Source organism: Tinamus guttatus, unplaced genomic scaffold (assembly GCF_059628265.1).
Source record: "Tinamus guttatus ecotype Peru unplaced genomic scaffold, ASM5962826v1 Tinamus_guttatus_pri_ptg000004l, whole genome shotgun sequence".
Lineage (NCBI taxonomy): Eukaryota > Metazoa > Chordata > Aves > Tinamiformes > Tinamidae > Tinamus > Tinamus guttatus.
In genome coordinates this window covers 3,031,063-3,057,909 of record NW_028288538.1, presented here as the reverse complement: position 1 = coordinate 3,057,909, position 26,847 = coordinate 3,031,063, and the positions used below count along the sequence as shown (strand labels likewise).

General features: G+C 45.5%; 1 protein-coding gene across 1 annotated transcript; it reads right to left on the bottom strand.

The window, feature by feature from the left end:
• CERS3 (ceramide synthase 3) lies at window positions 1–25,687 on the bottom strand. Its single transcript, XM_088537289.1, has 11 exons — window positions 25,338–25,687; window positions 23,692–23,809; window positions 22,255–22,373; window positions 18,456–18,513; window positions 17,563–17,613; window positions 16,540–16,632; window positions 16,098–16,226; window positions 14,818–14,924; window positions 13,270–13,411; window positions 3,816–3,830; window positions 1–214 (listed from the first exon to the last, which is right to left on the bottom strand). The coding sequence occupies exons 1-11, from the start codon at window positions 25,517–25,519 to the stop codon at window positions 80–82; spliced, it is 1,149 nt and encodes a 382-aa protein (XP_088393415.1). The 5' UTR covers window positions 25,520–25,687; the 3' UTR covers window positions 1–79.
• Between the last annotated feature and the right edge of the window lie 1,160 nt (window positions 25,688–26,847).

Sequence of the window (26,847 nt, the reverse complement as noted above, 5' to 3'; positions counted from 1 at the left end):
CCTTTTGACTTAAGTTTTATCCTGCAGGTTGGGTTGAAAACAGAGCTGAACCCCCAGCAGGAGGTGAGGCAGGAGGCGGCTAGTGGTGGCTGCTGTTCAGGAGAGGGTGTTTGCTCGACCCACAGCCGTTCTTGGTGCCGTTCTTTGCGAACTCCTCCTCGTTATCCGTAACCGAATCTTCCTCCTCTTCATCACTCCGCTCGTCTTTCAAGTCCTACGGAGAAGGAGGCACCGTGAGCATATTCCGTGTCACATAAATTCCAGGACTGCTACTATCAGTGCAGTGCAAACCTCTCAAAAAGGCCTACAGGTTCTGTGGTCTCAGAAGTGCCACCCAAAGCCGCCTCCCAAGAAGGCCAGAGCTGGAATCCAAGCCAAGGCCACCTAGCAGCACTTTAATCTTGTGTAGCCCAACACTCTTCAACGAAACTTCCTCCGTGACCTTGGCCCAGGCACTTGGCCTCTTCTTCCCTGTTTCCGCTCCCGCTTGCAAAGCTGTGAGCAAGCCCTGGGTGCTGGGGGAGCAGCAACTGTGAAGGGCCGGGAAGATGAAAAGAGCATTGTATAAATGCTAATTATGAGGAATAGAGTGGCTAAAACATAGGATTTGAGAGGCTGGCTGCCTGACCGGTGTAAGGTGAACAGCGGCTGGTTGTGCCAGCAGCTCCCAGCATCGCTCCGAGAGGCTTCCTGAGCCCACGATGCTCGTCTCTGCCCCGTGCTGTGTGTCAGCCCTGCTGTGTGCACGTCACACGCACATTTGCAAAGGGAAGGCCACGTTCCCTGTGGTCCTGGGGTTATCCCTGGTATCCCTGGTTGGTACCAGGGGGAATTGCAAAGGGAATTGCCAAGGAGATGGTGACGGTTGCTTCACTAGCAGGAAGGAAAGGGGGCCAGAAGGACAGTCTGCCCTTGAGGAAATCCCTTCCCAGCTATACAGGACCAGCTTCCAGTACTTGGCCCTCATTCTTCATACCCAAAGGGTCAAACAGGGCAGTTGATAATGAATGTTTCTGCCACACAAAAACAGTTCTGTGTCCACACAGATATTTATCAGTAAGGTTGAGGGAGGTGGAACAGTTCTGTGCTATGCAGAACGGTGAATAAAACGTAACGCTGCTCTCTCATCTCTCAAGGCCTACCATAATCCAGGCCCTACAATGCTCCCAGGCTTTTAATTCAAACAAGGAAGGCTTTGGCTTTCATCCCCAAAGTTTCTATTTCTCTTTCAGTGCAACAAGCTTAGAAGAGCAGCCCCTGCCTCTCCCTGTGACTCCGTGCACCAGCCGACGGGTCCTGCACGGACTCAAGGCAGGATGATCCAGTAAGGGACTGGGAATGGTTTCAACGCTTCCTTCTGCCTAAGCGGAATGGAGACGAAAGGAGGCACAAAAGAAACTTTCCCCACCTCTAGCTGCTTCCTGAGCCAGAAGGGCTTCCTATGTGTTTAGCAGCCCCAGTGGCTTTCTCTTCTAGTGACTTGTCCAGTCTTCCCTAGGTCCACGCAGACTTGGAGCACACACAGCGCTCCCGGGCGCAGAGAGCACCATCCTCCTGCTTGAGCTCAGCACCAGCCAGCAGGACACTCGCTAGTTCTTGCACTGGAGACTTGGGCAACAGCCACTGCCCCTCCATCATCTCAAGGTTTTCATCTTCCCACTAGGCTGGGACTCAAAAGTGGGCTCCTCACGCTGGGATGACAATTCACCCGCTGGCACACGGGTGTCTAGTTTGTTAATGGCAACTCCCACAGTTAAACGGGCAGGTAAGGGCGGTGCGAGCGCTCAGACACTGAATTCTGCAGGTCTGCGGTGGCTTTTCGCAGTGCAAGGGTGTCTGGGCTCCAGGATGCTGTTTCTACCATCAGCTAAGGGTGACCTGAGGCTTTTCCTCTTAAAACACGTCCCCTCCAGAGCTCATCCCCCTCCAGCCATGCTGGCAACAACTCCTTTGCTCGAAAATTTATTTCCTTGTCATCTGCCTGGACTTAAATGAGGCAGCACAGGCTGCACAGCTCCCTGCTCCAGGAGCCAGTGCCCTGGCTGGTGCTGACACGAGAAACCCGTGTTGTCCCTGCCCACCTGTATCCGTGCTCCGAATGCTCTGACAATTGCACCTATTCTGGGTCTTCCTTCAGCACCACATTTATACAGAGAAAATAAATGACCGCTCAATAATTAACTCATGCAATTGCAATCTCATATCCCTTTCATATATTACATTTCCAGCAAGATGTATAGGGCTAGAAAGAAAACTAAAGCTAAACTCTGTCTCATCAGAAATTATAAACTTCCTGGATCTTTTCTTTTGCATTTTCCCTAACAATATATAAAGGGTATCAAAACAAACAAATCTTACTGTAAATACTGTAAAATAAACTTGGCATGCCATCACATAGAGAAAAGGACAGACAGCCTTTCCCACACAAACAATTTATGAGGCTCTGCCTGTTTCAGATCACCCCTCTCGCTCCCGTTTGTTCTGATTTGTATTTTGTCGAGGAGCAGCGTTTTGGGAGGCCACTTCTTTTGCCACCAGAATTGATTCAGAAATGCAGGTCAAGCCCTGCGGAGGGCCTGGCAGCCGGCTGGCTGCAGGGGCCGCCGGGGCTCATCCCGAATCCCTAGCTCATCCCGAGCCCCCGGCTCATCCCAAGCCCCCGGCTCATTCCGAATCCCCACTCTGCCCCGCAGGGCTGCCCGTGTCCAGCCCAGCCCGTGCCGAGGGCAGCCAGGCCCAGTCTCGCTCCGAGTCGTGGCTGACGGGAGGCAGCAGCTCCCGTTCCCTGCCGGGATGCGCCGCTGTTTCGGATCGCAGCTCACACAGAGTTGGACTCCCAGTTTTAATGCTGCCAAGCTCCATGCTCTGAGAAAAGGCACTATCTGCAGTAGTTCTAAAACACGTGAGTGTTACTGTCCATGACACAACAAATCTCCTTATTTGAGATAATGTCTTACATATTTCAAAGCAGCAGCTGTTGAATTTCTTTGAGATCTCAAGCAACCACTGCAGAGCAAATCCGCTGAATTTTGGGACAGAGCACTACTTCTGAAATCCTGATACTGATCTAGAGGGAATCCTGCTGAATCAAATCTAAACTTTTGTCATCTTTCTAATCAGGAATCTGCTTTGTGCCTAAGTGCCCTGAAAAAAATCCTTGCAACTTGTTTAAGTGAGTCAAATGCCACAGACGTGAAGACAGGGCTGCCCTTAAACAGCAGTAGCTTCATCTGTAACCAGAAAACAAAACAAGTCTGTCCTTGCAAGCTGTTTACAATAGACTATTACAAATATATGAAGATATTGTAAGTTTGTGTCTCTGCTAGCTTTGACCTTCTAAGAATGACAAATAATACGACGCTTGTAGGGTTTTTCCCTGCTCTGATGCCAAGATGTTTTCTGTGACCTCTGCACGTCATATATTATAGATCTGCTTTCCAAACCAAAGACTCTGCTCTTACTGTCCCTGAGCCATGACAGATGATTACACTATCAAAAACACAAAAGCTGGAAAATTGTAAATGCAACAACTGAAGCAGTCATTAATTCTCGATCCCTTGGTTTAGTGGTACCAGCTGCATTTATGATACTTCAGAAGGTTTAGGGTAACAGACAAAATGGATGTCTATATTTTATGTTCTGGATGACTAACCAATTTAATCTTTCTAAGTGGATGAATGGTTTCGAGGTTTATGAGAAGCAACACTAATGCTATAAAGTCTGCAAGGAGCCATTTGTAGTGAGGCCAAAGCCGCAAACTCTTATAATCTTTTTTCCTTTTGTTTAACCCTTCCACCTGCTGCTCCGTCGGCCGCTTTTAGGTAAATGAACTGATTTTGTTAAGGTAGCTTTGGCTGCTTGTGTTTTACTGCAGTCAGTGTCATTCAAGAACAGTAAAGGAGCTTCAGCAGGGAGGAAGGGCCTGATTAAATCAAATGTGCAATACCTTAACAACATTGATTTCTGCTGAATCTGTTCCCTATTTTTGCCGACACGAGACTGACATCTAATCTGTTCATCTAAGGAAAAGAATGACCTCTTTTCTCACCAAATTCTCATCAAAAGAAAAAAAAAGGAAAACAAGAACGGGAGAGATGTAAGTGAATTATTTGCAGGCTGAAGTGTGTCCTCATCCCCCTCAAAGTTTCATTATCCAGTCTGAGCTCTTGCATAACATGAGAAGTGCCTCAGTTGTGCTCGTCGTGGTGCAAGGCTAACATCCATACCCTGCACACATCCATAACCATGCTCACATGCACGCCTTGCACGGGAAGGCACCCACATCGTGGACGAGGACATGAAGGGAAGGGAAATCCACCATCCTCCTCAGAAGTTTCCTTCAATACTTGCTTAGTCAAATACAAAACCTAGCCCTACACTTAAAGGTATCTTCCACTACAAGCAGAATGTTCTAAGTCTTATACCTTAACTCTACTTTGAGAATAGGTCCTGATTTTTCAATGCAAAGTCAATAAATTCCACAGCACCTGCACATATGGGAACGGCCTGCAGTACAAAGATGAAAGCTATTAGCCAGGTCAGCAATCACTGACTCAACTAAAGGAGATAATAAACAGCAGAGATAATAAAAAGTGAGTCCAAAGAGATAGAAGGGGGGTAATTTTCTAACAAACAGTACTATAAAGTTGATGAACCTCTGAGTTCAACATGTTTAGTTCAACATGAATAATTCAACTCAGCAGACATATGACTTAATATGTCTTTACTTTCCTGGGGAGACTAAGTAGTATACATTTGGATTCAAGCAAACTGTTCTGAATTTTCAGCCTGGAAGATTCTTTCAGAAAATATATTTCCCTTTTTAGCCTATACGCACAGCATAAATAATGTCAGTCTGCAGTGGGAGATGTGCTGTGAGCCTCTGCTTTCTGCAGCTTTTAAATGGAGATGCAGGCTCTCTAGACTAATTATGCTGGACATGTTGTGGCCAAAACTCCTTCTATTCAATCTCTTCCTTCTATGGAATATCCATTCCCCAAGCTTCCCATTGGGAATCTTCCAAGGGCACTCAAAGAAGATGTGTGAAAGACAAAAGAAGTCACACTAATTCCACAAATATTGAAAAGTGTAACCTCATAAAACTCGGTGTCACTGCTAGAATACGGCCCTGATTTCAACCGAAGGAATAAATTTAATCTCAGCAAATATCACTTGCATTATCACTCAGCACAACACATCTGTAACTGGAGCTGTAATACCTTGACTGTTCAGAAGAAATAAATCATTGTTTACAGTTAATCAAGTGCTCTGTGGTTTCAATAAAGTCTGCTGGCTGTGTTATTGAAATCCACTGGCTAAACCTTGCACTCCAGTGTACGAGGCTTTACGATAATGTCAAAAGCCCAGGAGGTACCGAGTGAGTCATAATGTCCCACTGCTTTTTGAATTATTCCAATTTTAAATCCACAGTTGGCAAAGAAACAAAGAGCAGTATAATAAGCATTTGATGCTGTTCTGTATAGTGAACTTCTTGTTACCCTAGGACAGAACCTGCATTAAGCCAAGGAGTCCAGTGCTATGAGCCTTTATCAGAACATGCAATTTCAGTCCTTATAAATGTTTTTTGGCTACAAAACAGATGATCAGGCACTCACGCTTTTCTAGCTTAGCAGGGAGTGATGCTGCCCTTGGGCTGAATGCTGGGAGCACCGTAACTGCTACCAACGTGCTCACAGAAGCTGTAGAGCACTGAGAATGCAGCCTGACACCGCAAGCATAAAACGGGCAAAAGGAGATACTTCTCTATGTCGGGTGGATATAAGGCCCTCATTGCTCTGCTTTCATTACTAGGAGGCATTCTGTCCCACACATGATGTCTCTAAAGGTTTACCCACACGCAGCAAAATTTCAAGCTAACTTTCAAGTCAATAATTGGCAGCTGCCCAAGGTCACCTAGGAGCTCTCTGGAACCAAGAGAAAAGAGGTGGCCCCAGAGGGTGACCTGCCGGCCCAGGGGAGGTGGCAACGCTGTGCCCTAAGGACACTCCAGGCCCTCGGTGGGGAGGGAGCCTTTACCTTGGGCACGACACGGGTTTTGGGTGGCTAAAGCCAGGCGAGGCCTCCGGGCCCCACGCGCTGCCCGCAGCAAACGCAGCCGGGACCCAAGGCAGCCCCTCTGCTTGTGCCCTACGTTTTGTGCTCACGGTCCCTACATTTAATCCTTCGCTTTCCAGGTGACTTCTTCAAAGGTTAGAAGGTATTTAACTCTCTTACTGTAATCCTTTGTTGGTCATAAATATTGGCAAGACATCAAAATTATGGAGGAAGAGATAGTGGATGGCCAAAAGAGACTTTTTTTTGGGGGTGATGTGAACTTTATAGCGTGCTGTCCCTGTTAAAAGCTTTAAGAGTGTTTCAGCATAAAGGCTGCTACGTTTAGGATTTCCTGCCTCATTCTCACGTACTAGGAATGATGGAGCACTCTCAGATCTACCCAGGCAAACACGTTTTCTTTAAATACAAGATTGAACCATTTCCTTTGCCAACTTAAACTACCTGATGGTAATTCAGACATATCTCTTCCTCTACAAAAAGCCTTGATTCAACAGGTTGCAGTCCTGGGAATCCCTCCGAAATTCTGAGAATTGCTCGTCCTGCCCAAACTCGCAGTGCCAACCTCGGCAGCGCTGCTCCGAATGCAGCTTTACCACTCACCCCATCTGCTGCTCTGGAAGCAGTAAACGGAGGAATCAGAAAGTTTTGTAGCAGGCCGAGGCTTTGCTCTGTGGACTGATTTTTGGCAATTGGCAAAATAAATACACTATTTATATATATATATAAGTATAAAAATATATTATAGGTCATATATGTTTATAGTACGTATGTAGGGCATGCATATAAACCCAGCAGCAAATGGAACATTTCATAAATAGCCTGCCAGAAAACTAGAAGATACGAGCAGTTAACAAGGGAAGCCAGAAGAACTGTCAGCAAATGCCCTTCAGTGGACAGCAAGGCAAATCAGTGCATTGGAAAGCAAAGCCTTGACCAGCATCTGTCTTTTATCTGCGCTAGGCACCTTTGGGAACATCAGACTAACTAAACGATTTTGTACGCAGTGCGTGAAGCCCCGTTTATGGCATGGCTAAGAGCAGAGGCAGCCTCCACGTGCCCCGTTTGTTGGGATATTCCAGCGTTTGCTGGAATACGGCCGGAGGCTGAGCCTGCTCCGGCAGGGTCCCGTGTGTGCCGGGCACGGCCGGGGAAGGGCTCCCGGTGGCAGCTCCCACCTATCCCGCACCTTGGTGTCAGCCCACCCGTTCCAGCCGCTCGGGAATTCCATTTCCTCCCTTTCCCAACAGCTCCCTCCTCCACAGTGATCCCAGCGGTCCTCACCGCTCCTGCAGGTGCTCCCATGCAGCCCCCCTTGCTGGGGCACAGAGCAGGGCGCTGGTTGCGGCACAGGCAGCCAGAGGACACCCCTGCGCTCCCCTCTTGCACCTCCACACACTGTGCTGGCCTGGGAGCCTTTCCCTGCTGAGCCCAATCCAACCAGCCCTACTCCAACCCCCCGCAGCAGCAGGGCCCCCCAGCACCCCGGGGTGCCCCCAAGGCCTTTCTTGTTGCCTAGTGCTCTGAATAGCGGCCAACCCCCCTCACATCCCTTCATGCTCTCTCCTGCCTGCCTCTTCCCCCTCCTCCCCCAGAGGAATTTGGCAGGATGAAGCGGGACATGCAGCCAGGCTCTGGGCTTAACGAGATTGCTGGAGCAGAATGGGAAATATGCAGATGAAAGAAAGTCATAACAGGAAGTAATTTCCCTTTACTAGGGCACGAGCCTTCACGCTGCTGCCTGCGCTGGCCAGCTCCCATCTCCAGGCTATTAAAAAGCTGCTGTCCCAAAGGCAATAATTGGAATCGACTGGGAAGGCTCCCAGATAGACTGGTTTTCATCTCTACGAGGGAAAACTTTCATTTGTCCTATTTTGCTCCCCTAATAAGCCATCCTCGTGAGACAAATATACTACAATATTTGTCCACTGAGAATCAACAAATTCAGCTTCTCCACAACAGGTTTTCCTTTAGAACGGCGGAAAGGTGACCCCTGCCACTCCAGACTGATCTCATTCCATGCTAAAGTTTTAACCAGGTAGCTCAGATGCCAAAGTTTAGCATCGATGAGCACTAGTTTTTGCCAGTCTAGAAAGTCACTCCAAAATCTGCCGTGGAAGCTTTCCAACAATGTCCCTCACGGTCACTAAAAGAGTAGCCCATTAGATTGTCATTATTCTCTAAAATACATCATTGCTTTTCAGAGGACTACTCGGCATTAAGACAAGCTCAGCTCCCGGGGCCGTTGCGTGGGTATCCTGCTGGCCACGGGCACGCGGCCGGCTTAGCAAGAATGGATGGGACAAACTTGCCCATCTCAACTGTGGGAAGGGAAATGCTGCCCTCTGCGCGACTCCCGCGGAACGGCATGCTGCCAGATGGGTCAGCTTCATTAACCTTCATGTTCTGATTGCAAATGTCCTGAAAAGAGTTTCTATTGCTTAAAAAAAAAGAAAAAGAAAAAAAAAGCAGCTGCAAGTCTGACTTTTTAGGAGTCAAGTGCTGTGCACGCCAGAACTGCACATACATTTCCTTTATTTCATTTCGCGCTTCCATTTTCACATCCCAGTGCCCGGCAGCTCCGCGTTGGGCATGACGGGGGCTGGCGACGACCCTTCGCGGCCGAAATTAAAAATCCGGGGTTGTCAGCTGGGAGCCCTCAGCCTGGGATGCCCTGGTGCCCGCGGGCACACCGAGCAGCAGCAACTCCAGCGCACAAAGCCCGGGCTGAATCCAGAGCTCTAAACGCGATCCTCTTGGAGGCTGTTCTGCCTTCGTGCCACCCGGGTTGCTCCCCATAGCGCAGAGCCCAGATTTCTGTCTCGGATTGAGCAGCCCAAGCTATGGTGCTGCTCAGGGAGAGAGGCAGCGCCGGGGCGAGCGCCGCAGCCCCAGCTCTCCTGGGGGAGCCAAGAGCCCCCGGCCCGCAATAACGGGGACCCAGCAGGTTCGCACCGCTCCGGACACCGGCCTGTACTGGCATTACGCTATCAGGAAATAAGCTCAAAGGAAAGAAAAATAATAAAAAAGAAAGGTAGTTATGACAGTACAAGAACAATCTTCAGACAAAATAAAATGCCGAAGTGAAAGACTGAGTACTAGAAGGGGCCAAAGTATCATAGCAAATACGTCACAGCCATCATTCCAACTCTAAAGTAGTATTTTCTTATCATTTCCAGCCATCCATACTCCATCATTAGTCATTCTCTGAACACTAACTCCCCTGATCCCTTGGGAGATTGGGCCAAGTAAGGAATGAATACACCATGGGCATGGACGTGCACAAAGTCTTGAAAAATCCCTGTGTTTACTGAGTACAAATATCAAAGGATTCTTACGAACATGGGGGGCAGGCCCACCAGTTTTTGAAAGCAAATGACAAATGCAAAAGCATGAGCTGCAGGACCCCGGGGTATTTTCTGCTCCAGAGAAAGGAAATAACCAAGGTGAGTTAAAGAGGTGGCTGCTGACTCCTAAATCATAGTCAGCATCAGGAAGAAGCTCGTTGTCTTGCTTCAAGACAGTCTGAGGGCAAGAAAACCATTAGGAGAGCAAAAGCAGCAAGAAAACACCCCCCCGGTAACATTACGGCACTGCTAAAATCTGCTGTTACCTTCTGCCATGGATGGACTTTGCATCAGCCCTAAAGTATCTGAGTCATGTGGACATCATGCCCATTTCCTACAACTTACACATATATTTCAAGATTTAAAGCCCCGCTGTCTCAAAACCTTAACTTGGTGAGTAATGGTTTTAACATATATTTTTACATCTTAATTTGCCATAATAATGTGGCTATAAGCTGCTGTCATTCGCTCCCTCTTTCTGACCTTGGAAATACAACGTTTCATCTCCATGGGATTTTCCTGGCGAGATATTTTAAATCAGTGCATATGTACATACTTCTCTATATGTTTTTTCAATTTTCCTAAAATATTCTCATATGTGCAGACATGATGACTAGACATGTTTCAGGGGTGCTTGAAACCCGATGCAAGTGGGCAATTTAACCATGTAATTGAACAATATTACAGAAACACACGGAGTCTCCTAGCAACGAAGGGCCTTGCACATCAAGATGGCAGCCAGCAGCTTAACGCTGCGAGCGCCTGACCTGGCTTGAAAAGAAATTACACTGAGAAATGTCCTTGCTCCTCTTGCAGCACAACCGGCCTGAGATAAATGGCTCCAGGTCTGACCTTGAAGGACTTTTCTTAGACGTGAGCACCCTAAAGAGCATCATGCAACGGCCTGGGAGGAAGGAGCCAACTCGTGACTTACCTTATTCAGGTATTTTTTAATATATATTGTGCGGAAGAGCAAAGGAAAATTGCTCTTCCTCTTTGCATGGAAAATTTGCAATGCTTCTGGTCCCTCAAATTTCCCCCCCAAACAAAATAAAGTATCCAGACTAAAAGCAAAGTGGTCGTAGGTGTCACTCAGCTTGTGGCAACAGATTTCCATAGTGCAGGGACCTGCACAGACCCGAGGAAATGCGACACAGAGGGACGGAGCAAGAGGCTCTCCTCCCATCTTCTCCTCCTGCCTTGTTTTTGTTTGCCTCTGGCTGCGGTTTTGGGGAGGAGGGAGGTTGCAAGGTTTTCAGTCCAAGCTGGTCTTGGTTCCAGCTGAGCAGTTATCCCAGGGAGAGCACAACAGCTTCCCTGCCGTTGGTGCTGAGCGGAGGGGACGGCCCCGGTGCAGCTTTCTGGGCGTCCAGGGCTCGCTGGAGAGCTGGGCTCTCCCAGCGAGGGACAACAGCCCTTCCCAGGGAGAAAAAGGCTTCAAAGGCCATTGACTTTCCCACAGTTGGATGACAGGGCCAGAAGGGCACAACGGGGAAGAGCCCGGCCTCTTGGCAGGACGAGGAGCTGCTGGTGGCCGCGCCGCAGCCACCGTCCCCAAGGAGCTGCCGCCACCCGCGGCTCAGGGCGCTGCAACGTCCCCTGCGCCCGCGCTGCGCTCGGAGCTCCTGCAGGGCTCACACAGTTAAACGACAACATCAGGCCCTATTCCCAGTTACATCATGACTTTGTTTTTCCATCTGAAGTAGCTAACTGTTGCTTCAAGAAAAAAAAAAAAGTCAAAATTTGCCTGTTTTCTGAATGGAAGCTTTACAGCCTCGGCACAGAAACAAAACCCTCCCAGCAGGAAGGCGATGGTTTACTGGTATTCCGCTAAAATAGCGGCAGCTATTTGTGTGCAGCGTGTGTGCAGTAAATGTGGTGTGTAAAAAGGCTGCCTCGCAAACACCCTTCTCCTCGGCGCTGCCCGGACGGCTCTGGAGGCGCTGGCTGCTTTCACAGCCAAGTTTGCCACTGCTGTGGAAACCAGGCTGCACCCGCGAGCCAGCTGAAGTCATGCACGCCGAGAAGGGCGCGCGCCGCGGCTGCTGCCGCTGCGAAAACGGTATTTGGAAACCGCCTTCGTGGAGAGCTGCGTAAGGAATCAAAAAGCCACGGCAAGGATGCAGGCTCCATGCTTTTCCATTCTTAGCAATGACTAATACGAAATAAAAGTGCTCATCTCAAAATAAAGGGCTTCTGCCCCTTACAAAGGCCTAGGGGCAAGCGGGGCAGAATGGCCTTTTGTAGCCGGCCGCATAACGTCCTCTGCCACTGTACCTGAGGCCTCCTCGCACTGCATGCTCATAACCTCAACCAGCGCGGAGAGGAAACGATGCCAATGCCCTCCTCCTCCTCAGCTGCAAAGCAGGCAGGAGCTCCCTCCTGATTTCCTCAAAAAACAGCCCTGGGAAAAGGTTCACTGTTATTGCAGGCTCTGCATACAGTGAACGCGCACTCCTTGGGTACAGAATCGATGCCCCTCCCAATTTCATGGTATTTTGTGCTGTCTCTACTTGCCCCTACCCTTGACTTTTCAGTTATGGTGGAAAATTTTTCCAGGCATCTACAGGTTTGTGATTCACATGGAATTGGCTTTCTTCCTCTTTCTGAGCTATGGCCTTGTTCTAATCATATTCCTTGCCATACCAGGTTCTCCCATAGATCTGTGTGTGCTTCCTGTGGAATTTCCACATCCAAGGTCCTACTTCCACATGGAGTACAAATCTCCCTGTACCATAGCCAACCTAATATCTTCAATGCCAGCAGCTGCATTTCTGTCTTCTTTTTTAACTCCTTTTTCTGAAAGAAAGATGTTTATTTCTCAAAAAATTGCATCTTCAGTGCCATCTTACAAGATCGGATGTTAAAGACAATTAGGATGTCTCTTCCATTGACAATGTTGGTCAATGGAGCTACTTTTGACAAAACGCCCTGACAGCTGATATTTTGACAGCAATGAGCTAAAACAGATGTCAAACAGAAATTCTGCCAAATTATAGTGAAATATGTGAAACACAGATACACACTCCAGTTCAGCACAGAGGCAAAGCCACAACCTAAAGGGAAAACAAGAAGAGGCAAAACACTTGACGGCACTTGATAAACCTGGCCAAAAATGACTTTGTAATTAATCTGAGAGCACTAAGCAACATGGAAAAAAGGACACATTTATTGGAGCAAGCCATTTCTCCTGCAGATTTGTCCCTTACGTTGAACTGTGTGCTGCCTCACATGGGTTGAGTTTGCAAATGTAGTCTTCTTTTAAGGGAGACATTGGATCTCTATGCTATGTGGTTGTCTATTTTTATTAGGCTTGTAAAAACCAAGAAACCCTATCAAACACAGCTGAGATTGGCCAGTAGAATAACAGATACGTAACCTGGCTGGTTTTCTTAATCTGAAAAGAGAATGTAGAGCTGAATGCAAATTTATACACATCTGGGGTTTTCCGTAGCATTAAAAATTTTGTCTGTCATCTCATTTTTTTGTAGTGTTCACAGAAGATCCATTGAGGAATAGTTTCTGTTATTTGAACACAGGATTTTGAGTTCCGTAGCATCTTTGGGGTGCAGTTTTCAGGACTGCCATTTACATATGAGAGCAAGTCATCAGATACCGATAAAAGGCTCTAGCCAAAGTTCTGGCATCCTGATCTATGAGCTTCTATGTGACAACACGACAACAGGAGGTAGAAAGAACAGCTGAACATATCTATACTTTGTAGATCACTATCTAAAATTCTGACCTGAAAGTTCAGGAAATCTGAGTAAATCTGCTAAAGCTATTACTGGCTGCATCCTACATAATTTTCTGCTGAAATGAGATTGCTTACCTCCTGTGAGTACATGACCTTTCTCAAAATCTTGAAAATTAAGTAACCCCAGTATAAATGCAAGCCTTGAAGGATCAATAGTTGTCCATTGAATATAAAATATGCTATGACAGGAGTTGTCGAATAGAATGTAGGCTGATACAGTGTGGCACGAAGAATCCTAAAAACAAAACAAAACAAGAGGAAGGTCATTGTTACGGTGCAAGATTTCTCCTCTGAGCTATTTATAACCATTTCTAATTTCACATTCCAAACTGATTAACTATTTCCACAAAATATTAGAAAGCCCTGTATCTTAATTAACAAACCTTGGTCTAACTAGATTACACATCATGATTTAAATATAGACTTCACAGGATAAGAAATTTGAGTCTTGCATCAAAGCATTCTAAATAAGGCTAGAAAAATCCCAGGTTTTTACATCTTTAGCTGTGTGGTCTGGATATGATGCAGCTTGGAGCTTGTCTCTACTGTCCTTTTCATGCAAATACTCTCTAATCTGAAATCCACACTCTAGAGAAACTCCTACAAGCTTTTGAGCCGAGCTCTTTGTTAATCACCATGTGTTTTGTCCATCTTCAGCCTTCACTTCGATATTATTCAGGGCTTTTCTGAGCCCCTTTAATCTTATCATGTTTTGTTTCCAGACTCAAGAACTCAAGAAAAAGAAACTCAGTGAAGCAAAATGATTTGGGATCACTTGTGTAATTAATCAAAAAATAACAAGAGAGTAAAAGACATCAGCATTTCTGAAAGAGAATACTTCAGGAAATTAAAACCTTGTGTTGATCAATGTTCAGAACTATTAACTTAACCAGCTTGAGTCTCTAAGGATTTGTCCCCATGCAGGGAGGGGCACGGAGGCAAGCTAGAGCAAATCAGCAAAATGGTGAATGTGAAACACATTAAACACTTTTTGAAAGCTAAACATGTTAAGCATTAAGCACACTAAGCACCCGTGTGGATACTCCAAAGCAGATAAAATCACAGCACTCCAAAGCCATACGAGCATTTAATAAGTTCTAATTTATGTGCACTGACTTCATAGATTAACTGCTTCAACTTTTCTGAACGCTCCTCGTGTAGGTAAATGAGGCGGGTTACTACCTCGGAGCCACCAATTAGTAAAAAGAAGGCACTACAAAAAATTAAATATAACCATATAGAACTTTCACTGTAGTTTGACTTTGTAGCTACAGGAAGAGTGATGGAATGAAAAGGACAGTGATTTCATTAAGTAGCTCAGTTCTCTGTGAAATACAGCAGTACATAATGTTTAACTACAGTTTGTAAAAACAAGCTAAATAGTAAGTGAAAGCCTTTGATAAAGTAGCACAGCTTCAGAAGATTCTTTTTTTAAAACATTTTTACTTATATTAAATTTTTACTTTAAAGAAAAATGGCAGTTTTTATCCACCCTTCTAGGTGGCCACTAAGATAAATAATAACGAAAGCTCTTCTGCTCTTTAAATCAGTTCCTTTTCTTTTTCCATCACAACCAATAACTACCTCTCACTGGAAATGGGAATGAAATAAAAGCTTATGGCTACATCAAATATTGCTTACCAGCAGGGGAACAGGATGATTCTTGTGATGAAGAATGTGATAGCAAACATGATAAAGAGCGTATTGCAGGTTTTCTCCCAGTGAGCATAATTAAACATTTTGGCTGCCTGTATTAAATACAAACCATCAAATGTATTACAAATATTCTGTGAAATAAGCCCCTTTCCAGTATTTTCATAAACAAGAAGTCATCTTCCACCTAAGCAGGAAGAAAATGTCCTCCCTGTTTGACATGTAGAGCAATCATTTTACTCATAGCTAATAAAACAGTATCAAAATAGATTCCTTGTTTATATTTCTCCTTTCATCTTATACGAAAGGACTGTATCAAAGACCTAAAGAACAGCTCTCCGAGCAGAGTGCCAGAGTGCTATGGAAACACAAAGTGCTTTTGGAGACAGAGGTCCATCCCTCTATCTGGTAGCACATTGGGAAGTGGCTCCCGGCCACATCCAGCAGCCCTGGAGCTGCCGTGGCCCATTGCAGCTGGACTCGCAGCTCAATGCCACAGAGCCTCCTACAACCACTGCCTCCTCTCCCTGGGCACTGCAGGCCCCTGTCCAGGTCTCCATCCCACTGGGAAAGACCCTAATTACTGCTTCCTTCCAGCTGAAACATGCAATTCCCCTGCTCCATTGAGGAATTACCCTGGCCAGCATGGGATCAGGCAGCTTTCTCAAGGGTGAATCTGTCAGCAAAATAAGATGATTTTTAATCTTAAAGCATTTCTTAACTGATATTTAGTGTAAGGATGGAGAAGACAGGAGAAACTTTTCTTCTGCCAGCGCCTGCATTCAGACACAGTTATAGTGTCTCCAGTCAGCACTATGTGATGCAGCTATATCCTTGGACCAACACAGCTGTATGAATGCTGACAAAATTAGGACAGTTTGAAGAAGCAGCCAAACTTTTGGTTGCTAAATTTCCTTGAGAATTAGTATCACGATAAGCTGTTGACAGGCTAGCCAACTCAAGCTAGTGAAACACAGATAGTCCAGAGAGGCAGAAGTATTTCCAGTCCCCAGTTTGCACTACAGGACTTCTGTTAGCTCCTTTTTTTAATGACCAATTCTATAATGCAATACCAGTCTAACGTATCTACATGCTCTTTGTTATCTCACAGTTTATGACTGTGTGAAGCTGCATCTCTATGGGGTCAGAGAGGGAACTTATTGGACTTAGGGCAAAGAGATTAAAGCAACACTAAATATAACCTGGGTAGTAATAAATAAATAAATAAATAAATATTATTAAAAACAAAAGATAAGGGGCAGGGTTACCTCAAGCCAGAAATCTGCGGTATCGTGCAGAAAAATCACAAGTGTCCCAATACGCAGATAATTGCCACACCAGGAGAAACTCATTAACCCAATGGCTGCAAAGTGATGAACGATGTGAGCCAGAAAATCCTGCGAAGAAGAGAAGGAAAGAGGTAAAACGAAGCAATGACAGACCCTGAGGGTGTCCCCGGGGTGCAGTGACCAGCAAGGCTTCTCCTGCTCAGCCCAGCACGGGGAAGGTGGCCTGGCAGCCAGGGGTGCACAGATGTGTGCAGCGGTGCCAGGATGGGCTGATGCTGCCCTCAAGTGGCTGCAGCAAATCCGGTGTCAGGACAGGAGTTATTCCTATAAAACTTCAGTTTGGGAGTGGTTTTTTTTTATTATTATTATTATTTCTCCTTAGAAACAGAGATTCTAGCCACTATCAAGCATGCCCACTTGCCTTCCTTCTGTTGTCGATCCCAAGCGTGAATAAGAGAGACAAGTAAAAACTGATCTCAGCCATATAGTACCAATACTGGGATGGCAGCATAGTCTGCAAAGAAGAAAAACACAGCTGACACAGAGAATAGCACAAGGTGAATGCCAAATGAAACTACTTATTTTTTCCTTCTCTCTCTTTTTTTTTCCTCTGCTCCTCTGCTGAGTCTTGTTTAAAAAAATTAAGCTAACTAAATCCATGTTCTGGGCTTCATTAAGGAGGATGTTCCAAGAGCCAAATATTTTAACCTTTACTCAGACCAAACTCTCAGTTTCTGCAGTTCCTCTCCCACCTCCAAATTTCACATGCCTTTTTTCAGCGAGCTCCACACACGATGCCTCTGCATTTAATTACAACAACCGCAAATAAACGAAGCCCTTCATTTCAATGAATAATTAGCATTTTAAGCATTCACGCACCTCATTACTAGGATGTCACTCCTTACACTAAAATCCTATGGATCTGCTGAGGGAACAAGAGGGCTAGAGGCTGCATTAACATGAGCTCGGCTGCCCACCTGGTTCTATACTGTGCCAAGGCGGCAGCGGGTAGCTCTAGTTATCAGCTCCCACAAGAGGAGCTGGGAGAGAAAAAGCTGGAAGGCAAGATTTGTTTTTTTTGGCTCCTGCCTAGGAAAGGAGTAAGGAGAAGGTGGTGTGATGGGATGCAGATCGGTAAGAGCAGGAGGGAAGCTAAAAGGGGACACGAAATCTGCACCTGGAGAGAGAAGGCAGTTTGCTTGGAGGGGCTTTTGCACTGGAACCCGTAACGCACATAGCAAGTGCTGTGGGCGCCTGGATCTGGGATGGGGGCTGCCCGCAGCAGAGCAGGGCCGTGGCGACGTCCTGCAGCAGCCGGCGGGAGGCACCGCGGGTGGCCCCGCTTTGGCACTGCACCTCCTGAGGTGGCACCCGCCGCAAGGGAGAAGCGCCTCTTGGATCATCCCTTTCAACCGGGAAAGACCAGGAACGCCAGAGAGCTCACCTGAAACGGATAGCCAACCCACGTCAGCCATATGTCGTAAAACCACGGTTTCTGGGGGAAGACAGACGAGTCAGACACCAGCCAGCTGAGCAACAATAAGTCATCTTAACTCAGAATCCTCAATACTCAAAAATTTGCTAACTGAAGCAGGCTGAAATGTTATATTCTCAATAACTTTTTCTCCACCAGTTTCTCTAGGCATCTTACAGCTCGGATTTATTATATCGGTCCCAGCTTTCTGGCTTCTTTTCAGGACACCTGAAGCGTTCCAGTTCATCATTTCATCATCCGAAACAGTGGGCGTGTGTCTTATTACTGTAATTACTCAAGATACGTTGCCACAGCAATCAGATTGCATGGTGTTTACCAGCCCTGCACGCCCCTGCTTCGGCGGATGAGCAGCGCTTGGAGAAGAGCCCCAGGAACGCGGACGTGCTCCGAGTCGCTCGGGAGCCCTGGGGACACCCCCGGACACCGGGAGCTCTCGCTCGCGGCTGCTGAGTCAGAAGTTGGGAGAAACTCCTCAAGAGGGAGGTGCAAAACACACTGCTGCTGGGACCACAAAAAGAGCTGCCAGAAAAGTCTCGTAAAAATAATAAAATAACAACAGAAAGCCCACAGCCCGCCCTGCACAGTGCAATGCATAGGTGTTAATAAGGCACGTTGTAAAACTGTCCCTGCGACTTCCTACAGCCTTCCTTAAAAATGCTGATTGCTCACAAATTATTTTTTATCGCAGAAGTTTAAGAGAAAATTAAAAAAATGAAAAAAATCAAGCAAAACCTAAATGCAAACGACAGGCTATCATATAGACTGACACTTGGAGATTTGAATCCAAGAGCCACTGATGCTACTAAGTCTTTCAATGGACCTGAAATAGTTCTAGAACTTACATCATATAGACATATAAGTCCAGCAATGGATGTTCCAAGATAAAATGAGAATCGCCAGCTGCAAAATTAAAAAAGAAAAGAATAAGCACATTATTTCTTCTTTATAAGTATCCCCCTAAGCCAGAACTACAGCAAATCATTGTATATCACATTAACATGTTCTCACATTCTGTATTATGTGTAGTTATCTGTTAACTTTATCTGTATTATTAATATCTAAACACTTCTATTTTGACTAATTGCCAAAAAAAAAAGTACATAATTCTATGTTATTACAGTAGGGATATCTTGGTTGTATTTTTTCCAGTAAACTTTGAGCCAGAAATGAGCTGATCACGAGAACAGCCATAGCAAATGTAGATCTGGTGTTCAGGGAATTTATTAGTGTTTGATAGCACCAACCTTCCCTGCTGCAGGAATCTTTTTCAGCTATTCAAGAACATCTCCCAGCTCCAGAAGACCTTCCAGCCGGGTGGTTCATGCTTTCAAATCCCAACACCTCTGATGAGCACTGCAAGCACTAGCATCAACTTGCTTTAATTGCCGAGTTAATTTCTCTTGATTTCTCTTAATACCCGTTGTTAAAAACAGGGGAGCCCTCTGAAACTTTCACAATGACCATGGGCTGAGTTTATCTGTTACTAGAGCTCTGAATTAGCGGTAAGCCTCAACATTTGACCGGGCTGGGCAGCATTTGGGTAAGCCTGATCTTAGCTTTTTGGAGTTTAAATGAACATCCTTCAAGGTGGATAAAACTCTGAAGTTTTCATTACTGGTCTGGTAATGGGGGAAAAACAAAAAAAAAAACAAAAAAGAAAGGGAAAAAAAAAGTTCCTGTGTATCTTAGAAACCAAAGCGACGTGGTTACTTGTAGATGTCAGAGGATGCTGTGATTTGGAGCCAGCAATCAGCATTGTGAGGACGCCGGAGTCGGCGTGGGAGGAACTGTCCCCGGGACTGGGTGCGGCCGGGACTGCCGGAGCCTTCCCAAGCCTTCCTCCGCAGGTGAGGAAGACTCCTGCCTTTCCACCCCTCTGCTTGGCAGCCACGAGCCCAACCTTTCCCAGGGCGGCTCTCCAGGATCAGGAGGAAATCGCTGCCCTCCTGCACGTGCTGATGGTGGAGGGACTTGCACCAACCTGGAGCCCCTGGGACGGCCTTGGAGGAGGAGAGGTCCCAAAAGGCAGCGAAGCGCCTCTGGGAAAACCCGTTTGCTAAAAAGGGGGAGAGCAAGTCTTCGCAAGGACACCACTTTAGCTAGTACTAATGGGCTGGGAGATGCATAAAAATGATGATTATGGTGTTTGGCAAACGTTAATGAAGTGCTGTTGGAGAGGACAAGATGAGAGTCTGTCTGGTGAGGGCAGCTCCACCTTCCCGAGCCCTGCACTCCCTGCAGGCGAGTGTCCCAGGCCAAAGAAAGGGATGTGCAAAGAGGCAGCTTGCATTTTAAAGGGAAAACAAACAAGCAAAGAATGAGGACGTGGAATGGCAGAGGCTAGACAAGGAAATGTGTTTTATGCCTGCGGTGGAAACCAGGAAAATTATTAAATTGCCAGTAGATAAAATAGTAATAAACTATCATTATACCTGAAGGTATCTTTCCTTGGATCATATGAAAACAAACCATTCATAACACCTTGGTGCAGACAGAAAATTTTAAAGGTGCCCGGCAAAAATTAGCAGAGCAAATGGAAGGGAAGGGTGGAACCAGCAAGCAGTGCCTGGCTCAGGGTTCACCAAGGACACAGGAAAATAATGTCCTAGCCGTGGGACTGCCTCTGTGCGGGGTGATTTGGCCTCACGTGTGCTCAAATTTGGGGTAGGGCAGGTACAAGCAGTCTAGGGGACACAATGAGACCAATCCTGAGTTCAGTGCTAGGCTTTTGCTTAAGGGGTTTCCATAGGAGATCCAAAGCACAGAGCACCTTACAGGACTGGAACATTAGTCCCCAGCCCCACAAAGATAATATTGCCCAAGCTTAGCATTAAACACCTGGTGCTTAATTTGCTTCAGATGAACCCATGACACATGCAAGCCTGCCACAGCACTATCTCATTTTGCAGTTAGCCAAGGTTCTTTATGAATTTGGTGAACAAAACTGAAGAAAAGTTCATCCAAATTCACCAAATTTTACCTGGCAAATGGCTTTTTATCTCAAAATGCGTCCACTAGGGAGGGTGCTGAACAACTCTGTAAAAGGATTCTTCTGATTTAGTTTCAGGAATCTTTTCTAATAAACTGAGGCTAACAAACAGCATCTAGTGGATGAAGCTAATGGCTGGTAAGTCCTCTAAGGCAGGGAAGGTTTCATGCAAATGACTTTCCAAACCCCAATGTTGCTTAACTGAGAGCAGTAATAGCTTAAGTATGCTTTAGATCTGGCTCATCAGATTCTCTTGTGATTCAGAAAAGTGATGTTGGAGATTCCAGGCTTTCAAAATGTCCTAATACTCATAACATTGACTATTAAGGTGGAATAATTCTGTTCCCCATTTATTGCCTTGAAAATTATATCCAATTAAACTCCCTGACAAAGAGCAGAGCAAGGTTCACAAATTGCACAAGAGAAACCTGTTGGCTTCTTTCTCACTCAGGCCACCAAGCTAGTTTTAATGTCAGTCTTTGCCACGTATGACTGCAGCCACACATCCCTGGCAGGCAGGTCATGTTTAGGTAGCAGGAAATCTTATTGCTGCTTGCAAAACAAGGTTAACTGATCCACAAAACAACAACAACCTCCCCCGTGGATGTCAGTTTGCCAACAGGGTTCACTCAACTCGCTCAGGCTTCAGAGTGTCACAGCTACTGCTGTTGACTGGATTTATGCCCAACTGAGGACATCACAAAATCATTGCTGTATTGATTCACACTGAGAATAACCTTGATGAAGCACTCAGCTTGGAGCTTTGTGGCTGTACTTTTAACCCTCTTTCCTGTGCTTAAAATAACCCATTCTAAAAGAGGTAAAGTATTATAACCAGGTGAATTTTTGCCAATATAGTTATATTAGTCAAAACCCAAATACACAGGACATTATGAAGTGTTATGTTAAAAGCTTTTACCAGTAAAATCCTGTCCGGTTAAGAATTTGGAGTTTCTACATTTTAGATAATGTTGGAATAGTTAAATAGTTAAATAAATAAATAAATAAATAAAAATAAAAATCAGACTCTTGAATGTTTTTCTGTTTTTTGATTATATGTGGGAGGTTTTGAAACACTTTTAATATGCATTATAATCAATGGCCTTTTCATGTTAGCATATTTGAGTAAATGTCCCATATGGATACGTAGTGCCCAAGCTGGGCCCTCCACCATCCAGTCAGGATGCCTTGATTTCTGCTTTTGAACCAACTCCTGCATACACAAGAGCAGCCCGAGATGACAGCATAGATGACATAACTGAACAAGGGTGAACACGCATTTTTCTTCCTCTACAGTTCTTGGCACGTGTTTTCCTGTGCTCTGCATATTTTCATTAAGTGCTGCACGGCACGGTCATATGAATAAATCCACTATTGCACAGCAAAGAAAACAGTAAAGCATTTTGGAGAGGTTTTTTTTCCATCTTTAAGAAAGAGGAGAAACTGTTAACCTAGTACTTGAAGTCACTGCATTAATGAAACATTAGCAGATCATTTCAAAACGCTTGTGCATGCACAAAATGAAAATCCCAGTTGGATAGGCCAAGCTTTGTGGAATTGAGCCCCGGCTTATGCCAGGCACTTAAGGACCTCGATCGTTTCTTTTCAAAACTAACAAACCCACAAACAAGAAAGAAGCTTCCTCCTCTTACAAAGCCTCCCGGAATTTCCGAAGCACTGTTGGGATCTCGAGGTTTCGCCGCCTCCTGAACCACTTTTCCACAAAATGGACTGTACAATTACACTTCTTGGCCAGACCTTGAATCTCTGACTAAAAAAAAGTAAGAAAGGAATAATGTTAGCAACAGCATCTACCCAGACCTCATCTTCATTTATTTTGCATGTCATAGATTGGCTTCACATTGTTCTGAGGTCTGCATCTTAAAATATTACTAACATTAACTCTCTGTGAGGGTTTACCTTGCTGGCTTCCTGCTTTAGTTTTCAAGTGATATTCACAGAAGTCATGGATTTTCATGGCACAAATTAATTTTGATAAATAGAGCTTGAAATGTACAGGCCTAAAGACTGCTATTTTCTTTCCAGTGACCTCTGATCATTTCAAGGATGAAACTTTTACTGCTAAGCAAGAGATTTAGCTGGGGAGGATTTTGTCAAGTGCCACATATAACACGTTGGTATTGTGTAATGTCTTACCTAATTTAAATTAATTATTAAATTATATTTAAATTAGTATTGCAGGTGAGACACTAGCGTAGAAGCAAGGTAGGAGCTACTGTGTGATAGGGAGAAGTGCCACCAGGCATCACCCCGCTGTCCTCACAGAAGGAGGGACACAAAACAAGCGGGACCCTTGGCCAGGAGAGAGGAGCTCGCTCAGGGACACGAGTCCATCTCCTCCTGACCACGTCAGGCCCAAGTTGCAGCAGGAGCGTGGCAGGGGGAGAGGCAGAAAGCAGAAGTCCCAGGCAATAACCCTCATTATTAGAAAACACATATTTCTTCCCCAAAATTGTGTAGGAATGCTGCAATTGCTTGGTATTTCCAGTTACTTAGGAGAATTTTTCGAGCGTGTGTTCATCGCACGGTATCTGTTTCCCATCAACAATCAGGTTGCTTCATTTTCTTAGATGGTAAATGTTAGGTTTTTTTTTTTTGGTTCAAATTTAGAAATCAACAGCAAGGTAATGGAAAGATTGTTTGCTTTGCTCTCTTATATAAGCCAGGATTAAGTATGCAGCAGCATAACAGATCAGAAGGCCTCCATTCCAGTGTGCCAATATTATTGCTTGCAAGAAATATGGTATCACTTTCCAACAACAGATGTCAGCTGATGTTTTCCCCAGGCAGAATGAGTTATAGATGGAGCACTGATCTTCATTGGAAATAATATTAACAGTATAAGCTAGAACAGCGTGCCAGAAAATTAAGCATCTTAAAAATATACATTTTCTATTTTGGATGCCATATACCGTGTCAGCAGGACAGCAACATAAACCCAAATAAATTAAGTTATCTGTCAATCAGCTGGAACTCATCCCATGGCGTCATTGCTGATAGCTGATTGAAACAGTAATATCTGGGATTTTCCAAATCCAGAACTACTTCAAAAGAATGAAGATCCTTACTTGGGATGGATGTTTTGTGCACTCCCGGAAATAACTCTCTAAAACAGGATTAGGCTGTGGCTTCACACGTCTTATGTTCTTTATACCTAAGGCTTTTGCTAGAGGTACAGCAATAAATCTGAAAAGACACAGGAGGAAAATTTTTTTTAAAATGCATCACAGTTACAAAATCTTAACTATTCTCATGCCAGGAGATGAAGAAAATAAATCTGAAATATTTCTATCTGCCTTAGGACATGTAGATATGTATGTGCACTGTGATAGAAAGCCACTCTCCTCTAGCTAGTCCCCACCAGGAACCGCAGCATCTTGGCAGTTTTGCAAAAAGCAAAATCAAGGCCTTAAATGTGTGTCCTAAAACGCTGTGAAACAAAAGAATCAAGCCCTTTTTCTACGCCCTTGCAGTTCTCAGAGGCAGACTGTACGTAGGCAATGGCTTAAGGAGGGCGACATAAGAAGAGCTGCTCCCTCCCCGTGGCTGCAGGACGAACACCAGGTACCTCCTCCCAGCAGCAGCGTCCTCGCTGCTGCACAGGGTCCTGCCGCAGGCCCAGCCTCCTCTGAGGCTCTCGTCTCTGCCCCTTCTGCCTCCGAGAGCCACAGAGCAGCCCAGGAGCTGCCTCTTGGACAGCCCTTCCTGAAGAAGCCGCCTCTTTCCCGCCGATATCCGCGATGGATCCCTCATTACTCCGAGCAGCGGTCACTTTTCCTCATTCAATTTTGTTTTCCTCATCCACTTTCTTTGCTAATGGGCTAATCACATGCAGCGGCCATCTCCAACAGCAGTGCAGGAGACACTGCTGGACAGGCACTTCTTTGGGAACCACATTGTGAGGCTGCGAGCACACGACCCAGGCTACTTCTGATCACGAAGGATCCTATCTGGCTCTCTCTTGGCTGTGTCTAACTTAAGACATTCCAAATTTCCTCATTCTACCCTGAAATAATTATCAGAACACACTAACACATTCCATAGAGCAGAAAAAAAAATACTCAAGCAGTAATAAACAAATGAATAAGTCAAAGCACTGAAAAACTTCATGTGTGCACAGCTTTCTTCTGTGGAGCCGACCTCTGCCTGTCCCTCAAGACTCCAGCTGCGGAAGCGAAGCAATCCGTCTTTCAGTGCCAAACAGAGAACAGGAATTGGAATTGCTAGAGCTGCCTAAAACCTCCACATGGAATGTGGAGATCCCTCCAGCATGCTGCGATTTGTGACAGTCACACACCTGGGATTTATCAGCCTCACACAAGGGTTCTGGAAGAGCATCTACGGAAAGAAGTTCATCTTGGAGGATAAATAACCTTACCCTTTCACCAACAGAGCAAAGCAAAAGGAAACCAGGTGTTTTGGGAAGATTTAGATAAAAACAGAGAATTAGAAGTATCAAAATGTTGGTCCAAAAAAACCTTGATAGAAATTTTTGCCTTGCAGACTGGCCCACAGCCACATGATCCTAATAAAGAAAACACTTCCTAATTTTTCCACCCACCACATTATCAGTACTAGATCTTTTTAGCTAACTCCCAGCTAATCCTTCTTTATGGAAACATTTGACTACTGATTTAAAGATGCTTTGATATTCAAATATTTTTAGCATTAATGAGAATTAACAGTAGCATAAAATTGCATGCGTCTTTCTTACCTTTCAGCAAGGAATCGAATAATCAGCAGCACAAAAGCATACGGTATCGTGGCATATAAATGATGTGGTCTTGGAAAGACAAGGCCCTCACGGTCTACAAAATGCGCCCAAGAGCAATTGATAGGCATCCAGATATTCTCCCACCAGAACCAGCTGTTGAGTGTCTTTAATACGTGTGCCATGCTAAGCAAATAGAAAAACAATTGAAAATTATTCCTGTCATATTACAAAGAAAACATATGCACTAAAATACACTGAATCCTGTTATGTATAACAGTGGTTCTGAGCTGGCAAGACATTTCCTACAGATAAGGTACAACCAAATTACAAAATTTTAAGGCTTTGGTCCCCAAAGAATAAGCTGTCTAGGCATGTGCGGGTGGTGTTGGTATCACAGGCCTGACAGGGGCATTGCAGCAACTGCAGCCCTGTCAGATAAACTGCACCGTCTGTAGAGGAGGGATGTCCTAGTGTCTCCACAGTTAATCCACGTGAAGCCGAGCAGCCCTGGCCACGTAGCTCAGGAACAAGGAACGAGCAACAGCGGCCGCCCAGAGAGTCCATGGAGGAGCGGAGTTGTCAGCTGGCTCCACAAGGGCCCGGGCGCCGGAGGTCGGAAACCCCTCGCAGCAAGGGTGCAGGCAGGGCTGTAATCCCGGGAGGAGAAAATCATGGAGCTAAACCTTGCGCTGGTATAAACTGGCGCAGAGCCCCTGGAATCTGCAGCGCTGTCAGTTCACGTTGTCTGAAGTCCTTTCCTACGCAGCGTACGAGGAACCAGCCCCTTGCTGAAGGACTGTGGTCACCAGAGCTTCTTCCTTCTCGCACTTCCCAGCTTCATCTCCCAGCTCAGGAAAAACGCTAGCGGGAGACAGAGCTGGCAAGAGGCATCCAGGCTGGATGCAGCCGTTCACACTAGAGGTAGAAACTGCTCAAATCAGGAGCAGTTGATTTGGTTGAGAAGAAGATAATCAAGAGGCTTGATGTCCTCTAAGGGGTCTGTAGGTACCAGGGGCAAGGGTGGACAAGGATGAGCGGACCCCTCGCTCAGACCCAGGACAACGCAGACACGATTTTGCTGCCGAGTTCCTGCTGCTTCCTCTGCCAGCAGGAATCCCTCCGCGCTGATGCTGCGAACAGCGCTGGGCACAGGAGCACAAACCCTGCAGAGCGCAGAGAACTCACACGGGATGTCAGGAGCTGCTGGGGCTCGAGTGTGGCCAAGTCCTAGGCCACAATAAAGTGTCTGAAATCAGTTCTTGGAGGGGAAAAAACATTATTGCACTTACATCAAAACATTTCATGCTTATAAAAAAACCTCATTTTCAATTTTTACACTTTATATGATGTATTTAGAGCTTTCTACTATCCCTCATTTCGTTGTAAAGACTTTACAGAACAAACATTTTACATACTCAATAAAATATTTTAAAATAAAATAAAAATATAAGTCAACATAATGTCTTCCATAAGGTTGAATTTTTTTTTCTGGAAATAGAAGAAATAACCC

Coding starts and splice junctions, on each gene's coding strand:
- CERS3 (XM_088537289.1), bottom strand. CDS start 25,519: ATGGCACACGTATTAAAGACACTCAACAGCTGGTTCTGGTGGGAGAAT. Junction 22,374..23,691: donor GCACAAAACATCCATCCCAA/GTAAGGATCTTC, acceptor ACTTTTTTTTAG/TCAGAGATTCAAGGTCTGGC. Junction 16,633..17,562: donor GGGTTGGCTATCCGTTTCAG/GTGAGCTCTCTG, acceptor TCTTCTTTGCAG/ACTATGCTGCCATCCCAGTA.